The 18,385-nt window shown below is 35.4% G+C and overlaps 3 protein-coding genes across 3 annotated transcripts; 1 reads left to right on the forward strand and 2 right to left on the reverse strand.

Moving 5' to 3' along the window:
• Positions 1–10,974: 10,974 nt before the first annotated feature.
• LOC123037587 (accessory gland-specific peptide 57Db) lies at positions 10,975–11,216 on the reverse strand. Its single transcript, XM_044459144.1, has one exon. The coding sequence runs from the start codon at positions 11,214–11,216 to the stop codon at positions 11,091–11,093; it is 126 nt and encodes a 41-aa protein (XP_044315079.1). The 3' UTR covers positions 10,975–11,090.
• A 1,010-nt stretch (positions 11,217–12,226) lies between these two features.
• Positions 12,227–12,537, reverse strand: LOC108037573 (accessory gland-specific peptide 57Da). The gene has a single exon (XM_017114175.1). It carries the CDS (start codon positions 12,519–12,521, stop codon positions 12,333–12,335), a length of 189 nt encoding a protein of 62 aa, XP_016969664.1. The 5' UTR covers positions 12,522–12,537; the 3' UTR covers positions 12,227–12,332.
• Positions 12,538–12,973: 436 nt separating this feature from the next.
• On the forward strand, positions 12,974–14,243 carry LOC108037570 (lactosylceramide 4-alpha-galactosyltransferase). Its single transcript, XM_017114173.2, has one exon. It carries the CDS (start codon positions 12,974–12,976, stop codon positions 14,183–14,185), a length of 1,212 nt encoding a protein of 403 aa, XP_016969662.2. The 3' UTR covers positions 14,186–14,243.
• The last annotated feature ends 4,142 nt before the right edge of the window (positions 14,244–18,385 follow it).

Genomic DNA, 18,385 nt, shown 5'->3' on the forward strand with positions numbered 1-18,385 from the left:
GGCGGAGCCGAAGTTGATATACCCTTGCAGAATATTTTATAAATTATATTGTCCAAAATTATTCATATGATGTATTCTTAATACTCATAAAATGTCCCAACTTCCTAACTTTAAAAACACCAAAGTTATGGCATTTCCAATCGTTCAGTTATATGGCAGCTATAGGATATAGTCGGCCGATCCTTATGAAATTTGATAGGTCGGATTGATTGGCCAAAAATAAAGCCCATAGAAAATCCCAACTTCCTAACTTTAAAAACACCAAAGTTATGGCTTTTCCGATCAATCAGTTATATGGCGGCTATAGGATATAGTCGTCCGATCCTTATGAAATTTGGTAGGTCGGATTGATTAGCCAAAAATAAAACCCATAGAAAATCCCAACTTCCTAACTTTAAAAACACCAAAGTTATGGCTTTTCCGATCGTTCAGTTATATGGCAGCTATATGATATAGTGGCCCGATCCGGCTCGTTCCGACTTATATACTACCTGCAATAGAAATACAACTTTTGGGAAAGTTTCAAGCAGATAGCTTTAAAACTGAGGGACTAGTTTGCGTAGAAACGGACGGACAGACGGACAGACGGACAGACGGACAGACGGACAGACGGACGGACAGACGGACGGACAGACGGACAGACGGACATGGCTAGATCGACTCTCCTGGTGATGCTGATCAAGAATATATATACTTTATAGGGTCGGAAATGTCTCCTTCACTGCGTTGCAAACTTTTGACTGAAATTATAATACCCTCTGCAAGGGTATAAAAATTAAAGCCACAACAACCGATGCTCCGGAAGAGCTCTACGCAATTTGCACTCTGCTCTAAAGAAAAAATCCATTAAAATCGCAAATCAAAACGAAACCAAATGCTTGACACAGTTGAGGATAAATGGCGGTGGTTTGGGAAGATGGCACAATCCTTCGCACAAACAACAGATGCAGCAGCCAAGCCGCAACAATGGCAAAGTCCTTGGCAAAGTATTTCACTTTCACGCCGCAGCCACAAGAGTCGAGACCCGGGACGCACTCGTCCAACAGATTTCGAGTAAGTAATTGCTGCAGTTCTCAATTTCCCCGACTTTTCCCCATTGCCGGAAAATCCCACGCTCTTTTTACATACACACACCCCTGCCTTAATTGTCTGCCGTTTTCTTTCAGTCGAGGAAAGTTTTGCTTTTTGCCTACTGCGACTAGTTTTTTGCCCCTGCCTTAAAGCAAATCAATTAAGCTGATCCTGCCACAAATTGAAGAGCGAGCTGCCGGAGTGTAACTGTCGTCGATTGGGAAATTGAATTCTTATCTAAGCAATCTGCGGTAATAAAAAGCCGCCAGCAAAGGTTAAAGTGCTACAAATTTGAAATTTTGTCGAAAATCAATATTTATTAAAGATGATTTTATAATTTTTTGCCATTATAAACATATCAAAATTAACTTAGAGTTTTAGTTTCAGTTTTCACATATTTAAAACGTTATTTTAGGTTTAAAAGAATTATTATTTTGGCTCTTTTTGAATGTATATATTAAACATTTTGGCAATTAATTTTTAACGTAAATTTAAACTTATTTACTTCCTTATTGTGAATTTAGGTAAATTAAAACCTTAAGTATCAAGAAATTAAAAATTGTAAACTATATTTATTTAAATAAGTAAAAAGCAGAGTCAGTAGAGGGTAACGTCTGACTGACAAAACCTAATGGCTGTAAGGAATGTTAATTGCGTCAATCAAATATTCAGTTTGTGCAACGTCCGTGTGCCAAAGTCAGAGCTATGGGCATGATTAATTCATTGATTGATTCAAATCAAACACATCTCAATTTGTCGGCAATCCGAATTTCTTATCCACGCTCCGCACATGCCAGTACGTATATTAATTCCACTCCAGTATAAACCTGCAGGCATTCAGAAACGCTACGAGTCAGTCAGTTGGCGACGACAGTTGGCCAATTGGTCGCTTGGCCAGTGCAATCATGGCCAGCTGATGGCCTCGCAATCGCAGGCGTTGTCGCTGCTGATTAATTTATGCCAATATGCAATTTTCACACCAGCGAGCAGGGCCACTGCAATGACAGCTCGAGCGCATAATTGCTTGGGTCTGGGGCTTATTTATGGCACCGAATGCCGCCAGTCAGCCATTACCCCAGGGTTAAATTAAGAGCTCAGAGGGGTGCGCGGTAGCCGGGGGTCAAAAAGGTCAGCCTCATGGAAAATGCCTTTGAACAGAGGTCACAAATTAAGCTGTCAGCTGGCAAATAAGTTTTAATCATTTTGTTAAAATGCACAAGAAAATGGTTTACATTAATTGCTACAGGCTTTTGGCCGGATAAGCAGAATATTCTCGGTTTTTGCTTTAAGCAAGTATTCACGTCATCAGCAAAATTTATGCTAAACATGTCAAGGCCTGCTCTTAACAGTGGGCGTGGCATATGAGACTTCTCATCTGTACTCCACGTGTGCATTTTATGGGATTTTGCAACTACTACCTCACTTGCATTTGATTAGGTGGAAAAATAGCAAAAAGCATAGCATACATTTCAGGGAGAGCTTGCAGCTCTACACTTGACTACAGAATTTCCTACTGATATACTTGTCTCTTAAAAGTTGTTTCATTTATTATATTTTTATTGAAGTTCAACCATTCATCTCAACAAAAAATTTATTTAATATTAACCGATTTTGATGGAAAAATAAAATATACATGTGTACATATTTCGAAAGCCCAACTTATATTATTTTAAAAGTATATTATTATTATTTAATTAGAGCTTTTAAAGGAATTATCGCATTTAAAAAAATATCCATTTCCAACAAACGTTAATTTAGTTGTTTATTTTATTTATGCCAAGCCTAATGCCAGCCAATAAGGTTTCTGAATAAGGGATACTTTAGCTATAAGTATTTAACTTTAAGCACGTAACTGAAACAAAACGTTTTAATTGGCACTAGTGAACATTTTACGAGTTCAGAGAACCACCGCATTGCATCTCTGGTTAGTGTTCCCCTGCCATTTTTCCCTGGTTTTTCGGTGTTTTCAAAATGTTCACCCGCCTGTCAACCGCAAGACACAACACAAAAAGCATAGGACAATTTGCCCGGCACCGGATTAGATTGCTCTGCACTATGGGGAATTTGCCCGATTTTTTGGAATAAATTAATAACTCGCGAACTATGTAACATATTTCAGTGAAGTTTTTTTTATAGTGTTCTACATACCTATACACACCTGTTGGAAAAGTGAAAGTATACCCCCCCCAAACCCAATTTTTTTATTTTTTATAACAAATTTAGCTCTATATGCTCTTAATTTTTATTTTCAAAAAATCATAGTCGTTTTCTTTTTCATAATTATCAACATCTAGAGACTCGTCTCCAGGTTCATATTCGCATAATAACAATTGAATGACTTCTGGTGAAAGAGCAAGCAGCTTATGTTTTCGGACGCGCTTCTTCAAATTGATAGATGAAATGATGGGGTCTGAAGTAACCATGGCTCTCTGAAAAACATCTGTAAAGTTGGAGATTCGACTGTGGGATTACTTGCTTGCTAACAAAAGTGAATTCGCCATCTTTTCTTTCTCGAAGACCCTTTTGCTTATGCAAAACTTCCAGCAGGGCTGCGTTTTTGATCAAGAGATTGGTTTCTAAAAAATGAAATTACGCGAAAAGTCGCACGAAGCGCACGATGAGACAATATTTTTTGAATTCGCAATTAATCACTCTACAAAATGGATATAGACACTTACTGAACAAAGTTAAACATTTTTGTAAAACTCTATTGAAAGTTTAACTTTCTTTCCAAAACCCAAACGAAAACATCACCTGCTACATTTACAAATTGTTAAAATTGGACGCACATATTAAGCAATGTATAAGTATTTTTACACAGAACATACCTTGAGAATTGGTAATAATTTCAAATTTGACTGTCTTACGTCATTTTGTTGCAGAGATAATGATTTGAAAGTGAGCTTCAAAGTTAAGCAAAATGTAAACAAACCATGTGCGCTTGCAACAGCTGACTTTAACAGTTGGTATTTAAATACTAGACTTTTAAGTTAACATTTGCGGTATGTTACCAAACAGCTTGATGTTTTCTCAATACATTACAAAAAAAAAAAAGGAAATCGGCATACTTTTAAAAAATACATTTATTCCAAAAAATCGGGCAAATTCCCCATAGTGCTCTGGTGCGATCTTTTACGTATGTGAGGGGCAGGTTGGGTGGGCAATCAACGTCAGGCGGACGTCAGTGTTGTTGCACGCCTGATGGATTGCCAGAGTTGCCTGGCGCGTTTAATAAGCAAAACACATTTTTGTATCGAAGTCTGGCCGTTAAAAGAGCCGTGAAAATTCGCTTTTGCTTTGCTAGTTATTTTCCCTGCGGACCATTTTCCCTTTAGCCTTGTGTGCTCGCCTTGACAAATGATGTTTGAAGGCAAAGTTAACTGGGGCGGCGTGTCGCTGGCCGTTTTGTGGCTTCCACTGCGCTCTAGAAAAAGCTAAAATTTATATACAAATTTGAATTATGGCTGTGGGCGGCTTATACCTTTTCCTTTTCCGTTTTTAGCTTTCAACAGAACTCTTTTGCTTTATTTTTATATTTTCTTGTGGGTCACCGCATAATAAATAACTGTGGATAAATTTTTTCCTTTTTGATACAACAGTTTTCCGTTTAATTTATGCAGGTTAAATTTGCAAATTTTTTTCCAGGACCGAGCCCATGTTTAGAGGCAATTATGGGGCTGTCAAATGTATATTTCGACAATTGGGGTACAAAGCTTTCTGACCAAGCTTTGGAGGAAAGGCATCCTTGGAGCTTTTTCCCCGGTCGTTTATCCTTCGCATTTTGTTGTCTTTTCATTAGGACAAAAAGGCCACTGTCCTTGGCCCCTTGGCTTCCTTAAGTTTGCCTTGCACTTGAATTTTTGCTAGAGTTTCCATGGGCGAGATGGTGTTTTTCTGTCCATTTCATGTCCTGGCCATAAATCGTAACTAACGTCTCGGGATAGGAAGGATTCGGCGAGATGGTTTAATGCATATTTATACCACCTAAATGGCTAATGAGCAAAACGTGCCACACATGCAGCCAATTTTTGAGGCATGAATATGCGAAAACACGAAGAAAATACATTAATTAAATTTTCGGTAATGCCCTCCGTCGACCAAGAGGAAACTCAAAAAGACGCTGTAACTTTTACTAAGCGGGGGTCGGTAATCAGCAGGGGAAATGCGGGGAAAACCGAGGGACCTATAAAGAAAATCATGTCGGGCCATGTGTGTCTGAATTCTGATTGAGAATTATGCCAGAGAAACCAACGAAAGAGACTGAATGTGAGAGAAGATTTCCCCTTGCATTATTTATAAGAATAAAAACCAAATAATGAAGCCTCATAAAAATGCCAGGGCTCAAGCAATATTGCGGATATTACAAACAAAAGATAATAATATAATGAGCAATAAGCCAAAGGCAAATAATAAAGGCCATCTGCAGAAAAAGCTTCTCTTCAGACCTCTGCAGGATTCAATTATGTGCGATAAACAGAAGTCATTAAATATTAAAGTGCTAATGGAGAAGGAATCGGTGCCCATACAAAAGATGATGCTTTCCCGGGAAAATAAACCGGCTCAAAGGCGTGTAAGGGAAGGAGGAAATGTAATGAGCAAAAGGCAAAGAGTGTATGATGAAAATGGGCAGGAGTACTGCGGAAGAACAACCAATTAATGACCAACTGACGTCTTCTGGAAAATAGGACGGGAAAAATAGTAAATAACAAGAGCAAATATAATTGGAGGGCAGCATGACACTTTCTCCGCTCTTCAGGTACACTTCATTTTATAAATTTGTAATTTAAATACAAAAATATTGTTTCCGACATTAATTCCTGTTTGAAAAAAAGCAATAGATTATAAAAAATAAAAGTTAAACTCCCTTATGGATTTTAACAAATTTTTGTTTTGTCTTTTACAATGAATAAGTTTGCGAGTGAAGGAATATTTTTTAGTACTTTGATTTGTGTATGAGCTTAATTGTATTTCACCCCCTTTTCGTCTCTATTATTAATGCATAAGGAAAATACCCACCCACATCGGTTTGGGGCTAATTTTACGCTCCTCAAATTCCGCATTATGAGATTATTACGTTCCGGTTTTGAGGTTGAGCTTTGCAAGGAACCAGCTGCCGTGAATTTTAACGTTTGTGGGAAAATAAATAAATTTATGTTGTGACCTTATTTTCCAATGGTTTTCAACCCAGGAATGGAGGATTTCATTAGATAAGGAGACTACCGTCAACAATACATGTTGTTAGAGCCATTAACAAATGGGAACGTAAATCGCAACTCACTACTATCAGCAATTCAATCTGGGATTTTAGCTTTGCACATGCAAATTAGTGATGTTGCAGCCGCAGAATAAACTGCTCAACATGCTGATTTTGCCAGGGATGGGAAAAATCATGTGAAAACTGAGTCGATACTTAATTTATTGTTTAAATATACCCTAAGAAGTTAAAAAGCTATTTTTATATAAATAATTTTTAATAAAAAAATTTAAGAAAGAAATATTTTTTAAAAACGGAAGTTAAACACAAAGTTTTAGTTTTTTTAAATTTTTATAACAGATTAATTTACTTATCGGCCGAATTAAATTGCCAAGGTCGATACCTTATTTTTCTTGGTTTTCTGGTTGGACTATTTGTGCTTGGTTGTGTAACAGGTTCTTTTGTTTTCCACTGTTCGACGACCTTATCCATTAAACTCGTACAGCTTTCCGGCAAAGTCAAAATGATGTTCTGCGAACTTGGTTCAATCTGCCGGATACAAACCAATAGGTTGTGCAGGTTTTTATCATTATCGTCCAGCATCCGATACGCTGTCAGTGTTTTTTTAATTTTAATATTTATTTTCTCTTTAAGCGATGTTATATTTTACCAGCTGACAAATCTAGGCTCCCACTGAGCAAAATCAGGATTAACGCCAATTTACCTCCCATCTCAAGAGAACCGACAGGCGATCAATTGCTAAAATCCATCTTATCGCCAGCTTTTTAACAAGGTAGTAAATCCATTTATTAATTTTCATAACAAATGAATTGGATTCACTTATGAAAGTAAAAAATATTTGCAATAAAGTGCATTAAAGTAATGATAATAAATATTACTTATTTTACTGCCCAGTATCAGCTTTTTTAACGGTATGGTTGTCCTTTTTTTTTGAAAACAAATTAATTTGGTTTATTTGTATTTAAAAAAATATATTTTACCAATTTTTTAAATCAATTTATAAAAAAATTTTAAATTGATTGGATTTTTTTTTTCGTTTAGGTGAGGGCCAAAAAGAAATTTCCATCCCTGATCAACTATCGAAAATGGCAGGGCGAGCATGAGCGGAACCAAACCGCGAATCTCTAAACCGAAACCAAATTTTAAATGCATGTAATTGTTATATAGAGTAGCGTTAGGCAAACAAAATTTGCGTCACTTTTGTGGCTACACCTGTGGTTGTCAGCGGCAGGTGTTTCCCTCGTCCTGTGCGCTGCACTTTCCAGCAAATAAATTATAAATAAAACACATCGACATCCACACGAAGTGCCGTCATGATTTTGCTGAACGCCACACAAGCTCTTTGCTTGTGCGGGGTGACCAGATTAAATATATCCCTTTTTTCGGCGTCCCCTCAACGCTGCGGATGCTTTATTTATGCCATGAATAAATGCAAATTTCCCAACGCCGCAGCAGATTTTGCAACATATGAGAAAGAAAAGCGGATGGGAGCGAGGCAAAACGGAAAAGAGACTCCATAGCGTGTCCTTTGCATAATAATAACTTGTAAATGTCATGTAGCGTAACCGTGTCCTCTATCAAAAAATGCGAAGAAAAAATAGGGAGTTGAGTTCTCCATTTGGGATCGTGTGCCGTATGCGAATTAGCATTTAATATGGGCATAGGGCCAGAATTATAAACATTGCTAATACGCCCGAGTGTCTTTAAAAGGAAATGCCCAGCTAAGTAATTGAACTGATTGCAAGGTTAAAAGAAACTGCAACAAGTTCAAAGAGAATAAATAAGCTCTAATGAACGCAAAGAGAAATGTAAACATTCCTCTAAACCTCTGTTTGCTTTTTCATGAAATCGGGCGATTAGTTTAACTCCTCAACCTTTGCAAACCGTTTCAGCGCCACTAATTGACCGGAAACGAGAAAAATTGATTTATTTGCCTTGGCTCAAGGCCGTCTCGGGGTCGTTATTGTGATAAAAGCTGGGGACATAATCAATGGCAATTGATTGGTCGACAAGAGATTTCCGTAAGCCAAGCAATTTGTAAATTATATTTTGTGCAATACAAACAATTTGGCTTGCCATGAAAAATGAGAAATTTACCAATGAAAACAGCAAAGGGTTTTTCAATATAAGCAACTTATTCAATGTGATATTTACATTTTAATTATGTTTATCTTTTAATATATACCCATTAAAGATTTTTTAAAAATATTCTGGTTAACTGCTAAGATGTTTTACGAATCTAACAAAATAAGTATTTTTAAAGGTTCCATGGAATAAAATCAATTAGTTGGCATAGACCATGCAATGTTGTCATTTGCTTAGCCAGCAAATGCCTAACAACCCAAGCACAATCAACTTTCATTTCCCGTTTTAGTTGGCATTAAATCGGAAATAAGAGGAACTTTAATTATTTATGGGCCTGAAGGAGTCTCAACCACTCAATGGCATAAAATGGCAAATTTGTTGCCAACCAACAGCTCACACTCGCCGGAAACATTGGGCGATTTTTGCATTGGCAAGCGCTTTTTGCCCAAAGACAGCGAGCCACTTGTGTGCGATACGTTTGCAACAAAGACAGAAACGAATCTCTGAATGGGAGGAAGAAGACAGTCATATACGGAGAGCCATTTGAAAACTATTACGCCCAGGAGATTCATTCAAGTAGTGCGGCATTTATAACTCAAATGTTGCCCAAGTAACAAAAAGCCTAAAAACTCGAGCGCAGCAGCAGGAGTTCAACTGTGGCGAAGGATTTAAGCCCACAAATAGTGATGAGCAATTTAAAAACAAAAATTAAATTTATTACAATTATTATTATTTTTGCCTACATTTAAAGTAACTATTCAAATAATTTAAAACACAGAATAATTGGTATAATTCCATGTTCTTACAAAGCTACATATAAACTGATTTAGAATATTATTCAATTTTGATTATTATGATTATTATATGTTAAGATTTTTATTTAAATTCCTAAAAAGTTTATTTTTGAATAAAACTATTTCTTAAAACTTTATTGCCCAAATTTGCTTGTGATACGATTGTTAGGATTCTGAATTAAAAACCTATGCGTTAAATTAAAAAAGTTTATAAATGTATATAAATGTTTTTGTGAAAAAACTTTGATATTTTACCATTTCAGATCCTTGCACAACTAAAATGGACTGAAGCCTCGAGGTATGCCAAGAATTCCACGCAGAATCAATAATGGCACTTCCTGATAAATTTCAAATCGCTACTGAAACTTTGGCATCTCTACCAAAGGGAATAACGAACTATGGCAGGAAGATGAAGAAACTGTGGAAACATCCGAGGCAATGCTAAAAACGGCAACACACAAAATCGCATTTTCTGTGCTTGCTTTTTATTAGAATGTGTCCATGGAGACGTGGGCGCCAGCCATTGTCTGGCTGCCTTCCCCATGAATCTCTATCGTTCTTTGCACGAGTATATATTGTATAATATATATTGTGCCTCTGCAGTTTGCCATACATTTCTTAGCACGTAGTTATCTATGGCAGCAACTAGAACAACAATGCCACTTGAAACAACAATAAAAAGTTTGTTGAAAACAGAAAAAACCTAGATACTCGTATATGTGGAAAACTCCCAATGCCGCCATAAAACTAAAAGAGGTAAATCCCAGATATTAGGTATGGACGCAAAATCCCTCACTTGGTGGCAAAAAACATCAAATGCAGAATGACTTATTCTGTAATGCGCTGGAAAGCTACTAATATTACTAGTATTAGCCTGTCTGTAATATTTTTGTAAACCTTTTTTCAATAGCTTTCTTTTGGAATATTATTTTTATCAGTTATAGCCTTTTGATGTTAAACAAAAAATACATTCTTCAGTGTGCTCCCAGGAGGTAATGAGTTTTTAGCAACTAGCTTCACAGACCTTAGTCAATGCAAGCAGAGTATTGTTCTTACTGATAACTATCTCTCTATCGCAGTACTAAGAGTTGTGAGTCTTAAAATCCTTCCACTAGAACCAAAAGCTCACTGAGAAAAATCAGGAATCACATCTCAAGTTAACCGTCAAACATCTAGTGTAAATTCTATCTTGCCGAACATTTCTATTGTTGCATTCGATCCACATGAACTTTCCATTAAAATTAGTTCTCTACACTCCAAAAATTAAAATATATTTAATGCATTTATATAAGTAAGAATGTATGATCGGGTTAATATAGGGCATGTGTGTCAGAAATATACAGTATACATTTTTCGATATTGATATTTACTATCCCGTTCTTGTAAATATATCTTACTACTTCAGAGCGCCAGGCTTTCACAGAGCAAAGTAAAAAATTTCCACTCATGTCTAGACAACCGATAAACGATCAATTGTGACTTTTAAACATTGGTATGCGATTATATATTTATTAGGTAACAAATGGATTGGTTATACTCTCGGTAGGTTCATCAATTTAAGGATTATTGAATTTATTAGATTATTTATAATTGTCTCCTCAATATTTTTACACTTTAGATTTATAAAGCAATATATAGTGTAATATTGCTTTATAAATCTAAGTCTTTCTTGTGAAACAAAAGGAAATTACTCTTGATCGACCGAACCTTCTTTGAGATGTACATATTTGAATGTATTATTATAAATCATATTTAATGGATGTGTATCCCAGATGATCCCAAACAAATTATGTTTCCAATAAATCGCAATTCAAGGTTTTGTATAATTTATTATTAAAATAAAATAAACATAGGCATTACGTGTAACAACAATCAGGTTAACTTTTTGTTTAATGCCTAGTCTGCAATCATTCTAAAAACCAAGTTTAGGTGGGGGCGGGAGCACCACTATTAATGTGGATTATGTTCTTGTTTTCGTTGGTTTTAGCATCCTGTGCTTGGGCCAAAGCCACAGCAGCCAAGAGCACAACAAATCCAGCGAGGAACTTCATGATTAATATCTGCCTAGGCGACTCAGCTATTTATATCAGAAGAGTTGCATAAGTGGCACTAATATAATTATCACACAAAATGAACTCTGAAGCATGTCAAAACTAAGAAAATTTTGAACTTTTCCAATAAACCGCTGGCATAACAGACCGACATCCTTTGCTAAAATCTATAATGCCCACAAGGCATTATTTATAAGCAATTTTGATCTATTCTGGCATTCCATATATATTTTTAGATTATTTGTTTGACCATTGGAAAGGAATTTTTTGAAGCTCAATCGAATTCTAGCAACCTAAAAGTAGTTTCAATAGGAATTCGTTTAAAAGTAATTTTAATAATATCACATAAAATAATTAAAGAGCTAATAATAGTGCGATTTTCAAATGAAAAGTTTTAAGTTTTTTGTAAAATAATAAAAACTAGTTATACCAGTTCGATAAAGATAAACGCAGTTTATATTTGTGTTTTTAATAAATTTGTATATTGTAATGATATTGTTTAGACATCAATAGGATTCTTTTTATTGGTAAAATGTCTTTAATAAGATGCTTATTCTCCGCCATTATCTATTATATATTCTTAGGATCAATTTAGTGTCCGTTTATACTTGTATTATAACATATTATTGAAATTAATTTAATAATTATTAATTATTTACGAAGTCATCAGATATATTTTGATTTACCTTTTTATTTTTTAATAAAAAAAGTGTCTGAAAATCCATTCCATTCTGTGGGGCTTAGCCAACATGTCGTGAAATTTGTCTTGGTATTGCAAACACCAGATTTAAATTGCTACATAACACTATAACATACCGATAATTTATTCTAATTTTGAAAATCGAATCAAGCGATTACCCAGGAACACAAAAGCGAACAGTTTTAAATTTCCATTGACCATAATTTTATCATATCAATACAAATTAGGGTGAAAATTCGCTTTCAACACTCATTTAGAACCCGATTTTTTGTGCTTTAACCTTCTCCCGGTGACTACAAACAACATCGAAAATTGTTCACACTATTTTATGCATAGATACAGAACATCTCAAAACATATACAATGAAATGGGCTCCATTATAATAAGTATGCCTGTTATGTCGAACGACGATCGGTTTATTTGGCTGCGGGGATAGCATCAGCGACTGGACCTGGGGCTGCAGCAGGGGCAGCACCAGCTGCAGCTGGGGCACCTGCTCCAGCTTGTTTGCCGATGACGATGACATTGTGATTAGTATTCTTTGATTCGCCGCTAACAATGGCTGCAGCACACACCAAAGTGACGAGAAGAGCAAGGAACTTCATGTTTGCCAGGGGAGAATTCGAATTGAAAACAATGCGGAAGCTTGTCCCCATTTATATAGGCAAAAAGTGATCGCTAGGTGAAACAAATCATCGCATTGGTCACACCTGACATTTTCTGATGTGTTGCTTACGAGAAACGTGTCAAACATTAGAAAGCAATAACCAAAGTTTTGCGCATTTCGAAATAACTTTATAAATTAAACTATATATTTTTAATAAGAATTTCTACATACTTTCAACTTTCTAAAATAGTTTTTGTTGTTCCTAAATATTTTTTTAGTTATATAATATAAGTTTCTTGAAATTTATAAAAATGTTTGCAAGTGATAGTTGTATCAGTAATACAATGTGTATTAAGCGAGTATAATCACAATTTGTGGTGTTAGGTGAAACGAATTCAGCTTTAAGCTAACCGCAATTACGAATTGGGAGCGCAGTTGAAAATTCTCGTAATGAAAGTGTCACGAACGCTAGCCGTTGTAGGTTCCCTAGTTTTCATACTAAGCATTATACTCACATACAACTGGATGACAAATCGTAGACCTTTCAGTGCGATAGCTAAAAAACATATTAACACGAAAATTCAGACGAAGAAAGCACACCCTCTTCCAAAAAAACACATTCTGAGCAAGGCAAAAAAGCTTAAGAAATCTGTGAAACATCCAAAGTTGAAAAAACGTTCGAAGCCGGTGGCCCATCAACCTAAATTAAAGCCAAAAAAGCAGAATAGAGTTCCAGCAATTCCGCTGCTCGATATTTTTAAGGCAAAAAATCAGCCAAGGCGAGGGCAAACTATATTCTTTCATGAAACCACGAATTTTCAGAAGGACGAGAAGGTCCGCCTGATTCAATTGACGGCCCGCGAGGCGTGTGCCATTGAGTCGGCCGCCCTTCATAATCCACGCCTCACTGTATTTGTGCTGTTCGCTGGTGCCACTCATCGGAAATCTAGTAATGATTCGCTGGTAAAGGCTTTAAGTAAATACAAGAATATAAGACTAAGACATCTGAATGTGTGGAGCTATGCAGCCGGCACTCCCATCGAAAAATGGCTGAAAAATGGAAAACTATTTAAATCGAAATTTCTATTTCCGCACGTCTCCGATCTTCTACGCTATGTTACCCTATATAAATATGGTGGCTTGTATCTGGACCTCGATGTCGTGGTTCAACGAAGTCTGGAGAAGATGCCACCAAATTTCACGGGGGCTGAGAGTAATAAAAACCTGGCCTGCGGTGTCATGAAAATGTCCTCCACCGGTTTGGGCCATAAGATTGCCACCTTGTGTCTGCTGGATCTGCAAGCCAACTACGATGCCAATAAATGGGGCAGCAATGGACCCGGGGTCATAACCAGAGTGGCTAAAAGTCTGTGCAACACCGATAGCATTCAGGCAATGATTAACAACCCAAAACGCTGCAAGGGTTTTAAGGTCTACGATGCAAAAGCCTTTTATAGCATTCCCTGGTTGCAGTGGAAAGATTTCTTTCAACCCATCAGACTCAATGTAACCATGAAAAGAATTTCCAATTCCTCTGTGGTTCATTTTTGGAACAAGTTCTCACGAGGATGGAAACTGAAGACAAAGGACATATGTGTTTACACCAAGTTGGCCAAAACCCACTGCCCAAAGTCGTTTGCAGCAGCGGGAACTTTTTTTTAATTCTTGGTTTTATCTAGTTTAAAATTAGGTGCTGCTGTACAAAATGTAATCAAATATTATTTATAAATTTTAAAGAAGACAATGTTAAGACGTTGTTTTATTTTTGGATCAGTAAAAGTAATATAAATATTTAATATATAAATATGTACTATATAAATACAACATATTTTTCAATATTTATTTCGATAAAAGGTACATTTTAAAAACATCACTGTTTTTTATTAAGTAAGTTATCATGTTTTATAAAAAGCTATACACCACAATTTATTTTTTTTTATTAATTATTTTATTTTATCATAACATTTAAAAAATGAATGGAAGAATAGGTAATGACTTTTAAGTTTTTATCTTACATTCAAAAAGAAAATTAGATCGGCTAACCAGACAGACAAAGTTTCCAACGGAACCAATCTGCTTAAAATTTAATAAGTCGAATTATTATGATTGATGCTGGGATGAACTAATTGTTCCTTGAAATATTCATAATAAATTCCCAGGAGCATTTAAATTTATTCCTTATCTTTGTTGTCATGGCGCAATGAAGAACTAATTAATTGTTACCAAATAAAGGAAAGTAAATAGCCAGAAGCAATTTTAGAATGGGCATTATTAACATTTTGGAGAATATCTGGCGGCGCTTTCAAGTTTTAAATAAATATTTTCGCATCATTAAATGTGAGTCAGACAGTGCTTTATTTATGCAAAACACAATTTCCCAATTTATTTATACCTTGTATTTATATTCAAAGCATTTCAGAGGGCAGTGGAAAGTGGATTTGGCAAACCGGAGTGGAAGGAACTAATGCCCGAATTTATTGTGACTTTTGGCACTGCCTGCAACAGCTGCTCCACATTATGGGTGACACCCAAAAACTCCAATCCACCCAACTAAAATAGAGGAAAACGACCAAAGCTCACACATGTGTCTCCTGCTCAGTTTTATCTGCTGCGCTGCACGCGGCACATTTGCATATTTCGTGCACAGGAGGAGCTGAGTTTTTATTTTTGTTTCATTTTTATTAATGCGAAAAATGTAATTTCAAGCATTTGCAACTGCAGCGGACCCTTGAGAAAAAACGACAGTCAGCCCCAAAAAAAAAAAATTGGCATGTGGAAAAATGCTAAAATTTTGTAGAAGGCAAAAGAACGAAATTCATTTATAACTCGTTGACTAGGGATATGAACACATCGGGTCGAATTTAAAATCTGTATGTTCCAGTTTGCTCAAATTAAAGTTTCATCAGTTTTTCGATGGTATAACTATGTGAAATATTCCATATTGGCGAGATTAGAATATTTGAATAGAATTTGTGTTTCTGGGAAACCCAATTTAATTTTGTTTTGTTTTGAATTTAATGCCTAGATGGAAATATAATAAAATGAGGTTTAGCCAAAAATTTAATTTTTTTTAGAATTAAACTGTCAAGGCTGAATAAATGGTCAATAAAAAATTTATATAACGATTTTATTTTGATTTTCATGTACATTTTTATTGGTTTAGCTGAAATTTGTTATTTTCAAATATTTAACAGAAATCGCGTTTAGGCTAATTAATTAAAATATTTTAATTATATTTATATTTTTAGGTAAACTAATATTTGCGTTCTTAAATTTATTAATAACCAAATAAAATGTCAACTTTTTTCTGTTTTTATTTAAATGCTCCATTATCACGTTTGTACTAACAATTACCAAAGCAATCAAAACACTTGATTAGATTTCTCCTTTTTAGTCTCAGTCTGACGGTTTCACTCTTAACTTTTGGCTTATGTCATGTCCACAGGGTCAACATGAAATTCGGCTCCGTTACTTTCATTTGCATTTGTCACGCTCGTTAGTCTTTCGGTATTCCCATTGGGAAATACGTAGTTTTTGATATCGAATGACAGCCACGTGACCGGAATTTCTCCCTGGCCAAACAAAAACTAATGCCGAGTGAAGTTCAAGTAATGCTTACTAAGCTGAAAAGTTCTGCTCTCGGTGTAATGCAGGCATAGCAATGTTTTTTTAACTAATGCACAAGCGACAACATCACAGGACTCAGGTTCCTCGGTTCTTTCAGCTCATAAATAAATATAAAAATTACTGTAATAGTTTTCAGCTTTTATTTTACTTGGCAGCGAGCAACGTATAAATGCCCAAGAAAAGCTCTTTGAGATAAAATCCATTGGCTTTACCTAAGCACTGGTAATAGGATGAAACGAATGTCTGAGCTCCTCTTGGTCACAATGCAACGGCCTGAAATAAGGACTTTGTGGTAAGTAATGATTCAAAGCGAAATGAGGGACAGGATAATAAAAAGAAAGTGTTCTGAAATATAAACGAAAATACCTGTAAATGTAAGAAATCAAAATAAAAAAATTTATTGTGCCGATGCATAAGAGACTTTTATTTTTCAAAGCCAAAGTGGAAAGCAAATAAGACTCCATTCACCATTGGTTTAAATCGCAAAACATACATAATTAAAAAAACCAAAGCTGGCTTAAGAAGATTTTCTACCAGAATTAAAATCCCAACACCTTTCAAATGCGTCCTCAAACAATCTTGTAAATATTACAATTATTTAAATGTATTAAAGCTAAAAATAAAGAAATTTAATTTTTATTTTTATTATCTTAATTAAAAATATTTGTTGTACCTCATTATCTTTTTGGCGTATGAAGAAGTAATACAAATTTAATAGTTTTATTATTAGTATACGTCCCTCTAATCAATTCTCTGTATGTTTCCCAAGAATTTTTAAAATTTCCAAAAGTAACTTCAAAAAGCCACTTAAAAAATTGTATTCCAGTCGAATTCAAAGTTCGTTTCAATTTAAACATGCACCTGTATTTTGTGCAACGGGAAACACAATCTAAAATTTAAATGAAACTCCCAAGCGACTTGATTAAATTTCAACAATGATTGCACAGCGAAATGAATGCTGCGGCACATTGAAATTTTGCGAATGAGCGCGTCGAAATGCAGCACGTATTTGCATTATGATTATTATTGTGGCAGTGGCCACACTCGCAACAATAACAGCAGAAGAAAGCGGGAGCGGAAAAATATAAAGCCAAATATTTTTGGGGCTGCCACAAGGAAGTGGCCAAAAGCGCACTTTTCATAATCTCTTGCATTTTATGGTCGGCAGCGGGAAAACAAGCATCCAGTTGAAAATTCAAATGAATAGCAAATTGCGGCACACGCTTATTCGCGCAATGCCACAAAGGCTTTTCCGAAAATTTCCCAACCCCTGCTCATCTTGGAAAAAGCCAGCCGACAAACCCCATCCGGTCTTGACTACGGAAACAGCTGTTTCCTTTCCACAGACACAACTCCCGACCCCATCCCCGCATGCCTCGAAGATGCTGCGGAATTGTTATTACATTTTATGCCAATTCAGCAAATTTTCCATGTGCATTTCTGAATTCAAACCAAGGAGTTCGAGGTGAGAAACTTTAGTTTGCCTTAGCTTAATTAAAGCCACCGACCTCCGAGAAAAATGGAACACATTAACTTAAACTTTGCTACCAGTAAGTAGGCCACAAAAATGAAGTTTAAAAATCTTGAAGACTTAACTTTGCGGTTGTTTTTTTTTGACTGCACAGAAAGTTTATAATTTTGCATCCTAACCTGAGAAAGAAGACTTAATTCGAAATATGAACTTACTCCATAAGATAAAGATTTAAAAGATTTTATACAATTTTAAATTATAATTTAAACATTTAATTATTTGACCTAAAATATAACTATTTTCCATAAGAATTGTACTTGTTATGGAATTATTGTTTTTATTTTAGACTTTAACATTCGTTAAGTAAATGCATTATTTGGAAATGGAATTAACACACTATTCTTATTAATAATTATAAGAAAGCGAGTATTGGTTGGTGTTAAAGTCCTTATCAGTTTCTGCTAAATATGTAAGTTTAAAGAGAAAACAAGTCAATATATGTTATATATATATATTGTTTGATATGAAAATTTTTACAAAACAATACTATTCCTTACTTTGCAACAAATATGAAAGCTAATAGGGTATTAGCAAACAAAAAGGGGGTGAAAATGGGAACCTAGGCACGGGGAAAGCAATAAAATCTTCGTACAGAGGAAAATAAATGAGCTCTGGCCATGGAACTTAAAGTTTGGACCGATGCGGTACGAAGGCGACTTCCCGCTAATTTTGTATGCAGCCCACACAAATCTTGTCATTATTAA

This window comes from Drosophila rhopaloa, unplaced genomic scaffold (genome assembly GCF_018152115.1).
Source record: "Drosophila rhopaloa isolate 14029-0021.01 unplaced genomic scaffold, ASM1815211v1 contig_178, whole genome shotgun sequence".
NCBI classification, from domain to species: domain Eukaryota; kingdom Metazoa; phylum Arthropoda; class Insecta; order Diptera; family Drosophilidae; genus Drosophila; species Drosophila rhopaloa.

Coding starts and splice junctions, on each gene's coding strand:
- LOC108037573 (XM_017114175.1), bottom strand. CDS start 12,521: ATGAAGTTCCTTGCTCTTCTCGTCACTTTGGTGTGTGCTGCAGCCATT.
- LOC108037570 (XM_017114173.2), top strand. CDS start 12,974: ATGAAAGTGTCACGAACGCTAGCCGTTGTAGGTTCCCTAGTTTTCATA.
- LOC123037587 (XM_044459144.1), bottom strand. CDS start 11,216: ATGAAGTTCCTCGCTGGATTTGTTGTGCTCTTGGCTGCTGTGGCTTTG.